Raw genomic sequence first — 18,621 nt, forward strand, 5'->3', positions numbered from 1 at the left:
TCATCAAGGTTACTGAGCAAGGCAGATCTGGAACAAGAATCTTGAATCCTGATGTTTAATCCAGTGGCCCTTCCCTCTCAGGCACTGCTTCTTGACTGTATGTGTTCATCAAACAAGAGGAGAAAAAAATCTAAGGTATTGTAGCCAGAGAACAGACATACCCTCTGAGTGGGGTCTCTGCACTGGTTATCTTGGTTGTTAATATTTTTTGTTTGTTTGTTTTTGTTTTTTTAGACAGAGTCTCACTCTGTCACCCAGGCTGGAGTGCAGTGGCGCGATCACAGCTTACTGCAACCTCTGCCTCCCAGGTTCAAGCAATTCTCATGCCTCAGCCTTCTGAGTAGCTTGGATTACAGGCGCCTGCCATCGTGACCAGCTAATGTTAGTATTTCTAGTAGAGACGGGGTTTCACCATATTGCCCAGGCTGGTCTTGAACTCCTGATCTCAAGTGATCCACCCGCCTCAGCCTCCCAAAGTGCTGGGATTACAGGCGTGAGCCACCGCACCCGGCCAGTTGTTAATATTATTTATCATTTATTGCTTCTGCTCTTTGTCCAAACTATGACAGATAAGGTCAATTTTTCAGAGCCTAGTGACCATACAGATATTAACCTGAAACTGAGAAAAAAAAACTCAAGTTTGGATATTTTTAATAGAAAGCAGGTAATCTGATATTACCCCCTTACTTGTATTCAGGTAAATCCTCCCACAATACTACCTAGGAAGAAGCAAAGCTGATAAAAGGACCGAACTCACTTTCATAATTTACAGAAAGATTCCAAGTTACCAGTGACATTCCTCTCAACTGAGTACCTGTGCAGCTGAACTCTGCACATGTATGTTGTGACTATGTCCCTCACTCTGAGAAATGTGATATTACTAAATTTAAATTGGCAAAGTTTAATTGTTTGCTTTACCAAATATTTCTTACAGGCCTCCTTAAAATAGTCTTTGGAAAACAAAAGTTTTCAATATGTGACTTCATCTATAAAAATTCAATTTAAATATAATTTGGGGGTACTATATATATACATATATATATATATTACACAAAATAAGGTCCATGCATGTGTAGATACACACACTTGTAGATCTGTGCTATAAACCAACCACCACAAGGACCACAGTGGGGCAGGGGCCACACTTACCTTCCTCCCACCAGCCCAGGTCCCCAAACCCAGGGCCCATCATTCCTTCCACCATGCTCAAATGAATTTTGGGTTAGGTGCTGATTTAAGGACATACAGTTGAAAGTGCTTGCATATGTTTGGAGATAACATTGACTTCAGGCTTCTGAGTGGGTCAAAATGATGAGAATTATGAGTTTAGTACCCACTGGGCATAGTGATTGTACTAACAGTGATAAAGGATTACAGCTGATGATTTCAATCATTCACTCCAGCAATCACATACTGAATGTGTGCTATGAGTGAGTGTTAACCAGCATGTTGATACCAGCTATGGCCATGGGTCTACACGTGTGTAACTCAGACACACACTTACACACATGCACGTTCATGTTTTTCTCATCCAAATTCTAATTCAAATGGAGTAATTAATTTATACCGTGTCAGCTCAGAATTTACAATGATGTGAAGCATCTATATAGTTTTTACTGAATATACACCTTCATGCTAAAAGCCATAATTTGGATTTCAAAATGTATATTGTATTAGTTACAATACTGAAAAACAATGTACTTATGTTTAATTAAAAAGATGGATATCTTTGAACTTAGATTCAATGTATACAGAAATTTAAAACAACAACAAAATTTTTCTACAGGTGATAATAATTTTCAGTAATTTAAGTAGGACTAATCCTACCTTCTCACAGAAACTTGATATCAAAAGAATGAGGTTTTATTTTATCAACAGTACAATTAGGCATTTGTGAACAGCTAGTAAATACTTTAGGTGTCATAACTTTAAAGCATCATATTGCTTTTATAGAGGAAGAAAGTTTTAGAAACTGGTTTACGAAAATTTAAGCTAAAACATTAACAAGAGGGAGCAACCAGCCCAAAATCTATTCTATCAGAAAAAAGACAGAGGAAGGCACAAAATGACAAGCTCAAAATCGAAAAAGAAGCTTAAAAGAAAAATCATGCATGAGCAAGAGTTATTAAGCAGAAATTGAACAAGTAAAAGAGGCTGATAATGTTTCTTAATTGAGTATGCACAAAACACTGCATATACTTTTTTTAACAAATTTAAGCAGCACCCAGAGTGCCCCAGCAACAAACATAGGTACGTCCATGATCATTTGCTATTAAAAACACATGCCAGTCTGATTACGTACAATGCACAGTGAGGTTGACAGAATCTTGATCTTCTCCTACAAGATTTTCCGCCACACAAGAGATCTGCTTCCCACTGTCATCGGATGAAATGTTAGTTATCCTTAAGGAGCCCTGTGTGTGGCTTGTTTCATTCTATAAATGAATTAACAGACAAAAATAACCTCGATTAGGATTGATCCCAAAGTGACAAGATTTGGGGTTTCTTCCCCTAACTAGAGAAAATATGTATATATAGCATTAGAAAAGCTTTTCTGCCTGAACTGGGCTCAGGCAAAGAAGTAAATCAGAAGTCATTCTATCTCTCTAGGTTTCAATTGCTAAGTGCATGAGGTTGACCTGATCCCTAAATTCCCTCCAAGGGAGAAGACCACAGGGAAAGTCACTCGCTTTGTTCAGGATGATACAAAGAGCTCAGTAGGGATATAAAGACTCCTTGCTCTCTTAGGTATGCATAACTAAAATGCAAGCCTGCGTTAGTCTTTGTTAATTAAGAATAAGTAGAAAGTGAATGTATATCAAAAACTCTTTGTAAATTTCCATATGTAGCCCTATAAAATATCAAATGATCATCACGAGGTTTAATACATTCTCACATTCTGAAACACTCTTGTCTCTCTATTAAGACACAGCCAAACACAAGCCTTACCATATGTTTGGAAACCAGATTACCAACATCCCAATACATATTAGGAACTGGATCGCCCGCCACACTACAGGATAACGTGATAGACTTTCCTTCCTCCACAGTGAGGTTAGGTGCAGCCAGATTTGCAGACGGCAAACCTATGGAACAAGAAAAGTAAACAGAGGCATATGCAAATAGTTAAATGCAGTATCAAAATAAAAGCAATAAATTGAAAACTGTTTATGCTTTAAAAATCAATCTTTAATTGCTTTTTGAGGCTGATTTATGTTGATCCGAAAAAGTGCCACTTTGATCAGCTTCATAGATTTACCATAAACCAAAAAAAGCTATAATTAGATTTCAAAATAAATTATGCACATTTCTTAAAGCATTATTGCCGAATAACCTTTTATTTCAAGAACACTAGTATAAAGAACTGTCTTCCACCTCTTTTTCTGTTCTACAGTTACTAATCCAGTTTTTGCACATAAACAGAGATTGTACATAAGGACTGACATCGTGTCTTTTATTTCCTCCTGTCTCCTACCCCCCATTTTTTACTAATGCTCAAGAACACAAAAGGGTTCATCTATTTTGTTTTTGCAAAAATCTGTTTTTTGCTTTAAGTAACTCTCACAAATCTAACCCTCTACCAGACACAGATTTTGAAAGACTCATTCTATTGAAGAAAATGTAGTTTCAAAGCATTTTTCAAAGACAGGCAGTTTGAACTATTGCAGTGTTAGAAAGTTTCAAAGTTATATAAATCATAGTCAAATATTATAGGTAAAATTGCTATCTTATTTGGAATATAATGAAAATGGGTTGGACTCATTTCAGTGAAAAGTTCTTTTTATTGGAAAGACTCTGAGAATGTATTTATCAGATGAAATTTTGAACCTCATAAACATTTTTTAATAGTCCAGCAAAGCATCATTTTTATACTTCTATATTTCAAAAGCTATGTGTAATTTTAGGGATGCTGCTATCACTTCATGAAATTATCACACCAACTGAATGTGGACACTGCTTTAAACTGCATAAGAATCATGGTAATTTTTACATGTAGGTATGTCTTAGAGGGTATAACAATATGTCAGGACCTGCTAGTGGAGCCTGTCCCTCTCTTGGTGTCAGGAACTCTGCTTGGGACTATAGTCACCCGACAGCTATGTCTTGCAGAACTATGATACATCATTAACTCAGATCAGAACCTGGAGGTCAAAGAAGGTGATTCATTTTCAACAGCCATTAAATTGCAATTAACCCACCCACCTGGCAATATCTGACCCTTCATCTTCACATTATTATGGATAAACCTTTCTCTTATCATGTATTCTTACCAGCAAAGCCATCTTTCTTTATTAGTGAAATCAGACCGGAATAAGATTTGTACAGTCTGTATCTCATGGTTTTCCCACCACTGGGAGAGGATTCCCCAATAAGATCTGGCTTTCAGGGGCCAGTGAGACCCCCTTCCAAACTCTTCCTTCCCGTAAGCATCCAATAGAGACCAATGTTACATCTTTCATGGGGTTTCAAAAAAAAAAAAAAAGCCCCTAATAGCCAGAGTTATACAGGGCAATGAAATATATAACAATGATTAACAGAGAGTGTCATACTAGCCCCACACCCTAAACCCAGCAAATACTAACTTTGTGGCCTTAGATGAGTCTGTTGTTTTTCTCAATGTGTTTTCTTCACAACTTCTATGACAATTAAGCTGTTCAGTTTATTATGGAGCACATCAAGGCAAAATAGAAGAAATGGGCTTACTTAGTGAAAAATCTCCTTGAAGTCAATGGCATAATCTGGGTGACTTTTAAAAATATATATATACTTAATTTTGTTTTTCAAAAATCAAATATTTAGTCACATAGTTTGAAGAGTTGATAATTCTATAAAACTTATGAATAAGATTCAAGCTATTACGTGTGAAAAACTGTAGTCCCACCTTACCCATGTGGCACTATTTCCTGTTCCCAGAGGCACCCATTTCATCTCTTTTAACTTCTTCTTTTGGTATTGCTCTGCTCATCACTAAGTATCATTCTTTATTGCTACTTCTTGGTTTTCCTGTTTCAGCAGTATCTACTGACCTCCCACTGTGGAAGATGAGATATGGGCTCGCTTACACACAGAATGCCAGCCCTCCCCATGGCCCCCACCGCATTCAACATACTCTGTCTTCACATTTTTTCATGTGCTGTAATTGTCTCAGTGGAGACATAAAGATTATGATGAGTAAGTGGCCGGGTGCGGTGGCTCACGCCTGTAATCCCAGCACTTTGGGAGGCTGAGGCGGATGGATCACGAGGTCAGGAGATAGAGACCAGCCTGACCAACATAGTGAAACCCCATCTCTACTAAAAAATACAAAATATTAGCCGTGTGTGGTGATGGGTGCCTGTAATCCCAGCTACTCAGGAGGCTGAGGCAGGAGAATCGCTTGAATCCGGGAGGCAGAGCTTGCAGTGAGCCAAGCTCGCATCATTGCACTCCAGCCTGGGCAATAGTGCAAGACTCCATGTCAAAAAAAAGATTATGAGTATTATGAGTATGCAAGCCTTATTAACACCAGAACCATCTAATATGCAATACTTACTTTATTTCAGCAAATTTAAAATGGTATTAATTACAGGTTGCAACACTGTTATATGTATCACTATGAAAGGAAGAAAATGTGCCAATATAACTACAACACATGCTTTCTTACCACTTAGAACTATTGTTTGGATGTTGGACCTTATAGATAGCCCATTTAATTCTCTAATCCTTTCCTATTTTCCAACTTTTCATTTATTTGCTCTATTTGCAGGGAGATTTTTTTAGATTAATCTTTAAAGACCCCTTTTAAGGTTGTTCATTCCTCTGTAATATTTTTTATTCCCAAGGCTCTTCTTTTGTTCCTGAATGTTCTTTTTTTTATAGCACCCTCTTCTTGTTCCACGGATGCAATATCTCTTATGATGTCTGTGATATATTTATAATCATTTCTTGAATTTTTCTTTTCTCTATATTGGCTTTGTTTCTCGCAATTTTTTTTTCCTCTCTTTCTCTCTTTGGTGCTTTTGTGTTTGTCTTTCAAATATAAGCTTTCCTCAATTGTCTGGCTGTTCATACATCTTTAAGAATGGGGTACTAGAAGCATTGCACAAATTTATGAATTGTCAGCTTCATTGTAGGACGATATTATTGGCCTGTTTACTCGGTACCACCTGATGTCAGGATCGTGAAATCATTTTGAGGAAGGGGGTGGTAAAATTATTCAAATAATGTTCTTCCAGTTTCTTGCTTGGAGGACAAAGAGGCCTGGAAATATTAATATTCAGTATGTAAATCCATCATATTCGCTATGGTTCCCATGGCCTCACTCTATCTGGAGTTTCTCAGAACCTTTGTTTTATCCACTTTAGAGAATTAAGCCTCCAGTTTTCTGCTGAGGCAGGAGAGGTGCAGTCACCTGGGCTTAGCAGATTTTCAACCAATACAGTGTTTGATGTTACTTGTACTCTCACGCCCTAAGCATTGTAGTAGTTCTGCCATATAAACCAAGTTTCCCCTTGGCTTTCTCTATTGTCAACTTGGTAACAAGTATTCTCACTCTTTAAGTCAATTACTACTCATCCATCTGCTTTTTCAGCTTGCAAGTGTTTGTGCTTTGTTGACTGTCCCTCTTCCTTTTATTTATTTTTTTATTTTTTTGAGATAGTCTTGCTCTGTCAACCAGGCTGGAGTGCAGTGGCATAATCTCTGCTCACTGCAACCTCTGCCTCCTGGGTTCAAGCGATTCTTGTGCCTCAACCTCCTGAGTAGCTGGGATTACGGGCACACACTACCACACCTGGCTAATTTTTTGTATTTTTGGTAGAGATGCGGTTTTGCTATGTTGCCTAGGCTGGTCTCAAACTCCTGAGCTCAGGCACTCTGTCCGCCTCGGCCTCCCAAAGTGCTAGGATTATAGGTATGAGCCACCGTGCCCGACCGACTCTTCTGCTTTCTGTATTTATAGATTTATCTGCTGACTCTGGGGTGACCATCAGAGTCAAGGCCTGTCATGGTGCTTGTTCTCAAGGTATGACCCCCTCCATAGCCAGACCCCACCGATGAAGCCTAAAGACACCCAGCTTGGCATTTCAAGTACAAACCCATGGGATGAATTTCCTACCTTTATAAATGTATCTAATAGTTTGGAAATTCTGAGGAGAGAAAGGTTAAAATAAAGAGATTCTCAGTAGGAAATGTTATGTCATAATGTTAATTTTTCCTATAAAATCTAATGTGGGTTTTTTTTTCAAACTTAAGCTTACATAATTAACAGCTCTAAAAGCATTTAATTATAGTAATACTAATATTATCACTTATTGGGGATTCACTTTACCAGATATTCTTGCCTAGTACCTTGTTTTACCTCATCCTTAGAACCATTCTTGAAGGTAAGTATTTTGCCCTCATTTAATTAATGAAGTATATGAGTTTTGGAAAGTCAAATACATTACCCAACACTGTCCGAGTACATATAGACCTAGAATTTGAACTCAAAGCTCAGGGTCTTCACCACTACCTCCCAAGCTGTACATATCCATTTCATCATGGACCATAAATACCACTGATAAAGTGGTATTTATGATTCCTTGATAAAGGAATTGTTTCATTTAAAAATAACTACGTGTGTATTCTGTAGAAGAGTGAGTCTTCTTTATTTATAGAGAAATTGTATCACCCTGTCATCACAGTTTCCAAAGGAATCTGAGCAAAATTGGCCAAGTCTAGATCTTTTAAACGTAAAGTCTTCCACAAATGAGTAAGCATCTGACTCACGTTAATTCTACAGCGTTAATATGCTGGCCAAAGATTCAATAATGGAAAAAACAATCTGTACTTGAAATATCACTTGAGGTTTAATTAGCACAATAAAAATGAATTGGGAAGCATGAATAGCCAAGGCGGGATCAACCATTTGCCAGGCACTACTTCTTGGCTTAACAAGATTTGAAATCGGCACAAGTACACAGCAAAGCCCAGCAACGCTTCCAAGAGCTGCTAGCTCTACTGTAAAAGGATCCTGACTCTAAGCCCTACAGCTGTCTTCCTTTGCACTCCGGGGAACCTCGCTGGAGATCAGAGACGACCAGCTTCCCACGCAGACAGATACCTCCACGTAAATGTCTCTTGATCTGGATTCCTTCAGGAAGGATGTACTGGCCTGTAGACCTCAGCAGAAAATCATCAACCAGGCAGTGAAAAATGTTGACTTTCTTTACACTAAAGCTTCCCAAACTATTGTGTGTATGAATCACCAGGGTATCTTGTTAAAGATGTAGCTTCTTTTCCAATAGGCCTGAGTTGGGGCCTAAGAATTTGCATTTCTAATAAACTCTCTGTTCCACAGAACACACTTGGAAGGACAGGGGTTTATACCATAAGTGTTGGGCAATTGTTGAATGGGCTTTTGTTCCTACAACTATTATTCTTAAATCTGATATGGACCTGAGTTGTCCATCAAATTTTCCCCAAAGTGTGTCTTATAGAACTCTAATTTATTGAGATTCTAGATGGAAAAAAAATCCAAGATTACAAAAAAAAAGGAAGAAGAAAGAAGAAGAAGAGGAAGAGGAAGAAGAAGAAGAAGGAGAAGGAGAAGCAGAAGGAGAAGGAAAAGGAGAAGGAGGCTCTGTAAGAAACTCTGGAGGTTCACAACATACATTAGAAAATTAAAAGTTCTGAGAACTCCTGCTATAAAGAAATCCATTTAAATTCCATTGATCTTACATTCCCCAAGCAGATTTGAGTACATAATCAGTTCTTTGATTGTGATGTTTGTTGTGGCTTTATTTTTATTTCAAGCAATTTGACAAAATATAAGATATACATATATTTAAATTCAGATGTAAAATACATTTAAATCTATTCTCGTTGATGATAGTAATAGCTATTATTTATTGGGTACTTGGTATGTGCTAGACTCTGTTTTAAATATTTTCCATTTATTACCTTATCAATCATCCTAAAAATCCTAGAAAGTAGATGCCATTAATATTTCTATTTCCAGATGAAGAAGTTAAGGCTATCAAGTATTATGACTAAATAGCTAGTGAGTGGGGTTGGCCCTGGCCCACATCTGTCTGTCCAGGGCCTTAACCAGAGCATTCTGGCTGCCTCCTTTGCTGGGATCTTCCATGTCTCTGTTCCCACCTATTAGTGCATACTTCTTGAGAGTTGACCAAATTGACTAGGTGCTTCAGTCACTCATTCAAAGTGTGTAGGCCCTCACTTTCTCTTAAGGAAAAACAAATCTCTAGTCATTTTGGATTAACCCAGTTTGGCAACAAATAAGATGGGTTAAGGTTGGGTTTTACTAATATTTTTTAGTAATCACCAGTAGGCCTTGCTTGTGTTTGTTTTCAGCTTGCTTCAGTGATCCTGAGCTCTGTTCATTTCATGTTGGGTCATCTTTCCACACGTATAAAAATATTCAAGTAAATTATAATGTTGTCTGTTCTCTGCCTTCTCTCCTCTCACTTCTATTTGTGCACACATAAAAGAACTTAAAACAAATAAACACTTGACCTATCTCTTAATTCTCTCTCAACAGAATACTAAAATTCTATAACCTTCCCCTCTACCCTTCTATCTCCTTGTTATATCTTCCAAGTTCTTTGCCTCCTAAACAGCTATATTCCACAAACAGGAATGAAGCCAAAATGAGCCTGACCTATTTAGAAGTGATTGCTTTATACCTGGTAGCAAAAATGACAGAAAGTTAGCAAAATGACTTTGCAAGCTCAAATTTGAAACTGCACTTCTAAGCACATGTGAGCCATGTCACAAGTGACAGGTGCTACATAACTTCTAAACACAAAAATTTAAACAGCAGTTGACAGATGAGAAAAAACAACTTCATTTGACATTCTAAGAAGATAAAGAAAAACAACGATCCACTGTGTGGTTTGCTTTATTTAGGAGATAAAACCTGATCTCTAAGAAAATTAAAGCAAAGCAGTACACTAAAATAGCCTTTCTGTGTGGTTTCCAGGAAAGAAAGTCAATCCAACTAAGTTGCTAAGAAAATAATGTTTCATATCACTCTAACGTCCACATAGAGCATTAATATGGTATATTCTTTTAATCTGGGAGTGTTAACAAAGTAGAATTACTACTAGTCTATTTTCTGGGTTCAACACAAACAAAACAAGGAGTATGTACAAATATGCGACACAGACATATGTGCTACAAACTGTGGTTGAAACCAAAAGTAAATCTTAAAAATAAATCATTAAATTCAATTTATCTCAAGGAAGCCGGCCTCTCCTCCTGGGCACCTTGAACTGACCTTCACTATCATAAATAGTATTTTGTCGATGTGCCTTTAAAAGCTTCTACATTAAAAGTTTGAAGGGTGGAAAAGTGGAAAATTGAAATTGTCCTAATAAATAGGAAGGAAATCAAAAGCAAGTCTGATTTCAATCCATGGGACCATTAAGGATGGTTTATATAGTAACTGCACAGTTCTTCAACCAACAAGTGAATTGCCACCTTATATTCTCTGTGGGACTATTATTCTATGTGGTAACTAGTTACTAGTAAAATAGGTGCAGGGATTCTTTTGATATGACCCAGAGGAATACTGCCTTTCTTAAATGTATTTGCCATCTACTTAAGACAGAGCATTTCATGTACTATTAACACTTGCTGAAGAAGCTCTCAGGTAAGATTTAAATAATAATGATAGTATTTTTAAAAATTAAAATATAACATCCACTTCTCCTTAATAATCCCATTATGCCAGGGAAGGTGACTGAAAGGTTTATACTGCAAGACTAACTGCTGAAAATCATCTAAGTGTGCAGGAATTGAGGAGAAATTTTTTTAAAAATACTACGTGATAAATAATTTCATTAGAAACACTTGAAGAAGTAGCAGGGAGATTTTTTATACGAGACGATAATCAGCACAGCCTGGCCAAATCAGCTTTCTTCACCAGCACTTACATGATCCTGTCTCAGTCTTCAGAACCATTGCTCATAGCACCTCTTTATACCAATTAATGTGGAACTGTTATATGAAAATGTTCTGTTGCCTTGCAATTAATAAAGTTTTTCTAAGGTTTAGAAGGGCCTTGTGAAGAAACGAACCACCACTTGTTTTACAGCATGAATAAGTTTACAGTAATTCATAGCAGGAGGGGACTGTTAGAAAAATATTGTGAGGCATTTTGACTGCACTATTAACGAGAATGATGCAGTTAAACTTCCCAGCCCCATCTATCATGCTCGATTAATCTCTAAGGATATAAAGAAAAAAGAAGAAATGAGATTCTCTCAAAAATGCCATAAGGATAAAAATTTCAAAAATAATGAAAAAAATACTAAACTACAGAATAATTTGCCTAAGTTAATGTATTTAAGTTATTTTTAATTAACTGAAACATTCACACCATTATATTAAAAACCTGGTCCAATATCAACATTAATATGATACGGTTCATGCATTTGTTAAGTCAGCAAACCTTCATCAAATGCCTTTTTTGATCAAGCGGTACAGTAGGCACCATGGAATATGCGTATTTGCATATAAAATGTAGAGAACTTGTTCTCCATATAATATCTCCATGATGAAATACTAACAAGGGAAGCTTTTAAAGAAAACTCATCTTACAAACAAATAAAAGCTCAGTAGCTCTTCTTTTTCATTGAAATAAAAACAGTACCAATTGCAAACTAAATACAATGGCCACAGTAGTTGGCAAATTGTTGGTTTACAAAGATGACACACAGAAGACCATGGTCTTCACTGATTCAGTTAGCTAAAAAGTTTCGCCCCCCCAAAAAAGTGTGGAAATCAGATGAACTTCAAATCTGTGACTTAAACACAACAGATGTGTTTTTAAAGTATATGTAAAAGAAAAAGCCAGCTGACCATAAATTCATTTTTTTTTCAAACAAGACATCTAACTTGGAGATATTGGCATGTTATTATCCGGTTCCTTCAACACAGAACTCCAGAGAAAGATTTTAAATCCAACATTCTAGTGTCATTTTCTGTTTAGATTATAACTTCTCCTGAAAGAACCAAAGTTAGGAAACCATCAAAAGAAAGTTAATACATGACTAAGCCCCAAAGTGAAGGCTCCCTTTCTTATCCCAGATATCTAGAAGTGATACTCAATATTTTTCTTAAAACCCAGAACAAAGTTGGAAAATGAGAAGGCACACTGCTGATGGAGAAGAAACTATAAAGAACTCCTGAGCTAGAGAAAGCAGAAGAGGATTAATGAAAAGCAGCACAGCCCCAGATGGACACATAGCCATGTGCTTCACAAAATAGTGAGGCTCTCAAAGGACCCAACAGTAGAAGCAGGATTGCAGGACTCCCTGGAGATGCAGCGAACCTCAGTATGGAAAAGCGCATTTCAGTTACAAAAAAACGACTCACAAGAGATTGTGGAAATTGATCATCAGTGGTTGAAAGGAAAAAAAATCAGCAGCTAGAGAAACAGCTGAAGAGCTAAGTAATGAGTAAACCAATTCTCCCATAATGCGGTACACAAGGACAAGCAGATGGAAACTACTAAGGAAAGGGTGACCAGCGTGGGTGGAGCCAAAAGTGTAAATATCTATCCCATGTCGATTCCTGAATGAAAGAATAAATGGAAAGAATACGTTGAGCAAATCAATAAGAAAATTTTTCGAGAACTGAAGACATGAACCCTCACATTGAAAGGGTATCCCTCACAATAAGCAGGATTAAAAAAAATAATAACCCCACATCTAGTTACGTTGTGGTGAAATTGAAGAAAATCATGGATAAGGAGTAAATTCTCAAAACTTCTAGAGGGGAAAAAATTTAAAAAGCACAGGTTACCTAGAAAGAGCAAGCAACAGACTGACCTCAGACTTCTCATCAGCAACACTCAATACAAAAAGAATATGGTGCAATATCTTCAAAGTTATGAGTTTTTGAGCCTATAATTTTTTACTTAGCAAATTCCACTGAGAAGAAAAAATACAGGCCAATTTCCTACCACTCAAGAGCTTGATTTTATTTTTTTAATTTCTATGAAAGAAGTACTAGAAGATATACTCCTGCAAAAAGAACAATCGCACCAAAAAGAACACAGTAAGACACAAAAGTCTATGATATACAAAGAAATACAACATCTTCAAAAAAGCCAGGTAACAATATAAAAATAAAATCCCAGATGATAATAAACAGAGCTGGGACGAGAAGCGAAGGGAAGCAAAAATATTTTTTCTGCCTTATTTGTGGTTATCTCTATGCAGAAAATACATATTTAAATTTGTGCAGAAAATATTTCAGTATTACAGATTTTTTTAAAAAGGGAATATTTATCACTTTCAAACAATGAAGAAAAAACAAAGAACAATGAAAGTAAAGAAAAGGAAAAACCCTACAGAAAAATAGACAAAGGATATAAACAGGTAATTTACTGAAGCATAAACACAGTCCAATAAACATATAAGATACTCAATAGTAATCAGGAAAATGCAAACTCAAAAGCCATGATGTAGCATTTTTTAGAAAGACAAACACTAACAAGTTCACTAATATCAAGGCATACCTTGTTAGGATGGGCATAAATAGATACAGCCATTTTTTAAGTGCAAACCACATAAACCAAAAATTCTGCTTCTTTCTATGTATTCTAGAAAAACTTTTGCACTTGTACATATGTGTAAAAAGCATGAATAAGGATGCTTGCTGAAACATTTTTGCAGTATTCAAAAAAATGGAAAATAAGCAAAATGCCCGTCAATATGGAACACTTAATTAATTAAGACACATTGTATCATGAATTTCATGTAATGGTTAAAAAGAATATGACAGATCTATGACTACTGACCTGAAATGGTTAGGAGTAAGAAAAAGACAAACATCATATGTGTAATGTAGGAAATTACTTTTGCAACAAGACATATCAATATAATACAGTCAATTATAAAAAGTAAAACACTTGAAAGAGAATAAAAAAGGGAAAGAACAAAACAGTTAAGAACACAAAAACCATAGGAAAAAGAAGTCTGTCAATTCACTTGCCACACTCTTCTATAATGTTGCTTTTTGAAAAGCATCCTTGACATCGAAATGAATTGTGAATGTTACCGTGAATGTAACCACTCAGTCCTAATCTATCATTCGAGCCCATGCCCTCATTACAGTAGATTCAAAAACTCACTCTTAGACACAAAATTCATTGACTAATTTGTAGAAAACAGACATAAAAAATGACTGAAAATTGACAAACTGATTAGGAAAAATGAGGACCAGTTCACTCCTTACACGTCCCCTATCCCAGTCACAATGGCCGAGCAGTAACACGTAAGGCGGGGTGCATTCCCGGAATGCTGCCAAGACAACACAACCAAAAATTTAAATGGAAAAAAATGAAATTGGTTTCAGGCAAGGGCAAAGCAGACGTCTGTTAAGAGGCAGTTTGTGAAATCAGAGCAAGAGTCAGATGCTTTCTCTCTTTTCCTCTCAGCGGTTGCTGAACCAATGTGGCCACAACGGCCATGGGGATTTGGGAGCTGGCCAAAAGGCCAGGTGACTCAACACTGAATTTCTTGTCCCTCTAGGCAATTTCTCTCAGCGGTACAAATTTGTACCAGAACAGAGAACAGTTACCCTCTTATCAATCAGGAAAAGACACATATTAAAAGTTTTTTTTATTTTTTAAGTGTTAGCTAGCAAAGAAAACTGACAGAGGTTGGCAAGAGAATAAAGCCTTACTCCCCCATTATGAAACCAAAGGACTCTATTTGTGACAGAAAAATCTGTGGCAAGGGTCAGGGCCGTCTTCTAAGGTCATTCAGGGTAAGAAACAGACTCATATCTTTATTTCTATCGCATTCCTACAAAGCGTGTGCATCAGCTCCATTTTTCTTAAATAAAAAATAGACCTCAAATAATAGGGTCTTCCGAAAACAAAGAATCGGTTGTTTGTGATTAATACACAGATTCCTCGCGCACAAGAACCAGGTGCTACATGGCTTTCTGCTGTGTCACCAGCCACTAGGCCAGAAGATCAAACATAATTGTTTGTGAACTTGTTAACTGGTTGACTACCCGATTCAAATGTCAATGGGGGAGTAACATGCATGTGTGGGTATTGTAGAGGTACATCACCGAAGACTAGTAAAATCCTAAGCAGAACACTTTGCTATTCCTTCCTTATAACTCACTAGCACTCACATGAGCTCTGATTTTGCCGTTCGGTACCCTTTTAAATGTTGGAGATGAAAACACTGGGGAGAGGAGTAGGGGATGATGGTAAAGTAGGAGATCTTAAATCCAGACATGGGAGGAAGCACGTGGCATGGCAGACTTGGGGCACCCCATCAAGAGACACAGAACTCTGGCAGTAAGACAAGTTTAAGGGAATGTGCTGGATTGAATTGGATTTGCTTGTGCTGCCAGGACACTTTCATCACCCTGAGATCCTTGGCCTGGGTGCCATCCAAGGGTATATGTGGCCAGAGAAGTGCCACATTTTTAGCAGATAGTTTTTGCACAGATGGATGGGTAGGTAAATGGATGGATGGATAGATGGAAAAACAAATATGAACAAATAAGCAAATGAACAAACAAACAAAAAGAATAAGCAGTGTACTTTTTCTCTATGCACTTTACAGCCATCCACTCTGAATTAATATTCTACTTGCAAAGAATATTCAGCAAAGTTGCTCCCAGCCGATTACTCCACACTGCACACGAATGTTGTCTGATTCACTGGATACATCAACAGAATACCATATACAATCCAGGTAGTGGTAATTTTCCCAGACTACCACACCAAGGCAATGAGAATAATTAATAGCAACTAGAACACATTGATTTAAAAATAAATTACCACAATTGGGTATCTGCAGGTTTGCCAGGGGAATATTCTTGCTGCTTTCATTCAGGCAGTACAAATCCTGAGTGTCTGGACTGGATTTAGCCTCTTGGAGAGTCTTGATCCACATAATGTCACAGGAGCATGTAAATGGATTGCCCACCAGGATCCTACAGGGAATAAAAATGGCAACAGATCAAGTTCCTTTTTCCATTTTAGCTACATTAGTGCTTGTAAAATACTACAACATTATGAATTCTTTCTAGCCAGCAATGCTTGGAAGTCATACCCCTTTCATAGCATGACAGTACTTATTATTCCTTCATTTATTTGATACTTACTGAGCATCCGCTATATGCAGATAGCACTGGAGAATGATAGAAGACCTTACAGAATAACAGGGGAAACAAGATAGAGACAGAAATAGCCAAAATATAGGATAGAAAACAACGTCTCATAACATGGGGAAAATAAGGTGCCATGACAAATTTATCATGGTTATTATAGAGTTATTAGGAAGATGCCAACAATAAGTTTTCAGGAATGCTAACATACTTATTTCTGACCAGGCTAAAGGCTCAAGTGTTACCACTTTCTAAGCTCAAACTTCAGCAGGGGGCAGAACAATTTCATCTCAATTTAAAATGAGACTGTAAGTACAAAGCTAAGACTGAATTGTGAATGCCAGAAGGCTGGCACCCCTAGCTTTCTGTATTATGCAATCACAGTCAGTTTCATTGATTCAAGATAGCGGGAGTAAAGGTGAGAGAGAGAACCTGAAAGAGAGCTGTAGACCTCCTTCACACACACACACACACACACACACACACACACACACATACACACACAGAGCAAGCTATTCTGAGGACAAGGCAACTGAGCTGCAGATTGAGCTGCGTTAGACCACTGTGGGTGGAAAGCCACTGCCATTCAGACCTCAGCCATGCTGCCTGGACTCCTGTGGCCTGCAATGGGTAAAAGAGGAAGTAGTCAAGAGGAAAATAAAAACCACAAGGAAAAAAAAAATCTTTAAATGCTTATTTATAATACTCAGTGGCCTATTTAAGATGAATTCCATTTATGGTAATGAGCCTTTAAATGAGGCCATTTAAAATCGTTACATAGACTCTGCCTGGCATTAACCACAATACTTAAGATTTCCGTGAAGACAGGACCTGGGCTTTGCAACATCATTTACTCCTGTGGTTTTCTGGTTGGGTTGTAAAAATCTCAGGGATCCCTGGAGACTTTTCCAGGAGTTTCTTAGGGGAAAATGTGGTCATGGTAGACTCATTTAATCTATGTCTGCTTGATCACCTCCAAGTATCCCTCCAACACCAAAATGGGATTTGTTGTTATGAGATATGGAATAGAATGCAGAAAAGACCCACCACCAGTTTAAACCCCAGTAATCCAAAATGCTTCCTGGAGCTCTGAGTACATGCAAAACTAAAGAGTCTTTCTAAAAGAAGATATCATTAACTCAGCAGAAGGGATAAAGAAGGAAAGGAACGTTTCAATTATGAATACAGCAATGTTAATATGACAACACAACACTGGTGCACAGCTGGCTTCTTTCTGCAGCTTACTGTGCAAGCTCGATGATTATGACAGCACATTACACTTTTATCTTTAGGTTTCTACCTCTCCCACTGGATAACAGAATCCAGGAACATAGAAACTTTTCTCCCTTTATCTCCATGGCCCTGTGCCATATCATTTTGATTTGTAATAGGTACACAATTAACATTTGTTGAATGAATTGATTAAACATGCTTCAACAAGATTATTGAGACATAAATTTGAAATTGAAACTCTAATTTTTAATCTAGCAAGAAAATTTTACACAATGTTGCCCTAAATTTTTACACCAAGTACTTTGCCCTATCTCATATATCTTCCTTTAGTTTGTCATGCCTATTCCTGTGTTAGAAGCATTAGCGCTTCAATGCCCTGAATTCACTTTATTCCAAATAATTGCCAATTGCCAAGACTTTCACCATATAACACCCATTACACCTATTAACTTGTTGTCTCTCCAGCAGTGACATCTTCCAATCTGCACAATTTCCTTGTGAATAAGGATGGATCTTCATAAAAAGACTCCACAATTTAGATAACATAGAGTTTAAGCAAATGCCATTGCTTAATCTTCAAAGGCCTCTTCCTGGGCCCACATCTGCCCCACAAAGCCTCTGCATTAGGATGCTTTGAGGTGCCTTACCATAAGAATAGTAACAGTTCATATTTGTTTAATGGGGACAATGCAAGGAATTGAGCTCACTTGGAAATCCTGGCTGTTAGTCATCAACACCTTTCAATATGTTTTCTGTCATTTTACAACAGAAGAAAATGGGACTTAAAAATAAATATTGAATGTAATAACAGACCTGGAAGAAAATCTCACAAAGATGGGTGGGGAGAGAGAACTACCTCTCCTCCGATGTCCCCTGTCCTTAAGATGGACAAAAGTGAGCAGAGTTTTGCCCATTTTTATTTCCTCCTTGAATGGGTTTGCTTGACTTTAGGGCCTGGATCCAACAGGAACCAAACAGACGCTGTGAGATATAAAGTATAGCCGTTTTCACACAAAGCCCCCTTCTTTTTCTCTTTTTTCCCTCTACTAGAAATTATTTATGTAAAAACAACATTTAAACGAATCAGAAATGATATGTCACTACTGAGATTTCTATTTTTTTAATTACCGAATTTCAGAAATGAGAAATAATAAACCACGAGGGAATAAAAAACTGAGAGACTGAAACTTGAGAAATCATTTTTCGAGAATTTGGTATACAAATAGATCTGCAACATCACTCATTAAAAGAAAAATACTT

The 18,621-nt window shown here is 37.2% G+C and overlaps 1 protein-coding gene across 14 annotated transcripts in view; it reads right to left on the reverse strand.

The window, feature by feature from the left end:
• The window catches only part of NTRK2 (neurotrophic receptor tyrosine kinase 2), a 361,214-nt gene that overhangs the window by 301,049 nt on the left and 41,544 nt on the right, over positions 1-18,621 (reverse strand). For all 14 annotated transcript variants that reach the window (XM_003267478.4, XM_030809390.1, XM_030809384.1 and 11 more), the window contains 3 exons: positions 15,800-15,954; positions 2,950-3,086; positions 2,303-2,435 (listed from right to left, as the gene is read on the reverse strand). In XM_003267478.4, coding sequence (XP_003267526.1) covers positions 2,303-2,435; positions 2,950-3,086; positions 15,800-15,954 — 425 coding nt within the window. The remainder of the gene's footprint in view (positions 1-2,302; positions 2,436-2,949; positions 3,087-15,799; positions 15,955-18,621) is intronic.

This window comes from Nomascus leucogenys, chromosome 1a (genome assembly GCF_006542625.1).
Source record: "Nomascus leucogenys isolate Asia chromosome 1a, Asia_NLE_v1, whole genome shotgun sequence".
In the NCBI taxonomy this organism is placed as follows: domain Eukaryota; kingdom Metazoa; phylum Chordata; class Mammalia; order Primates; family Hylobatidae; genus Nomascus; species Nomascus leucogenys.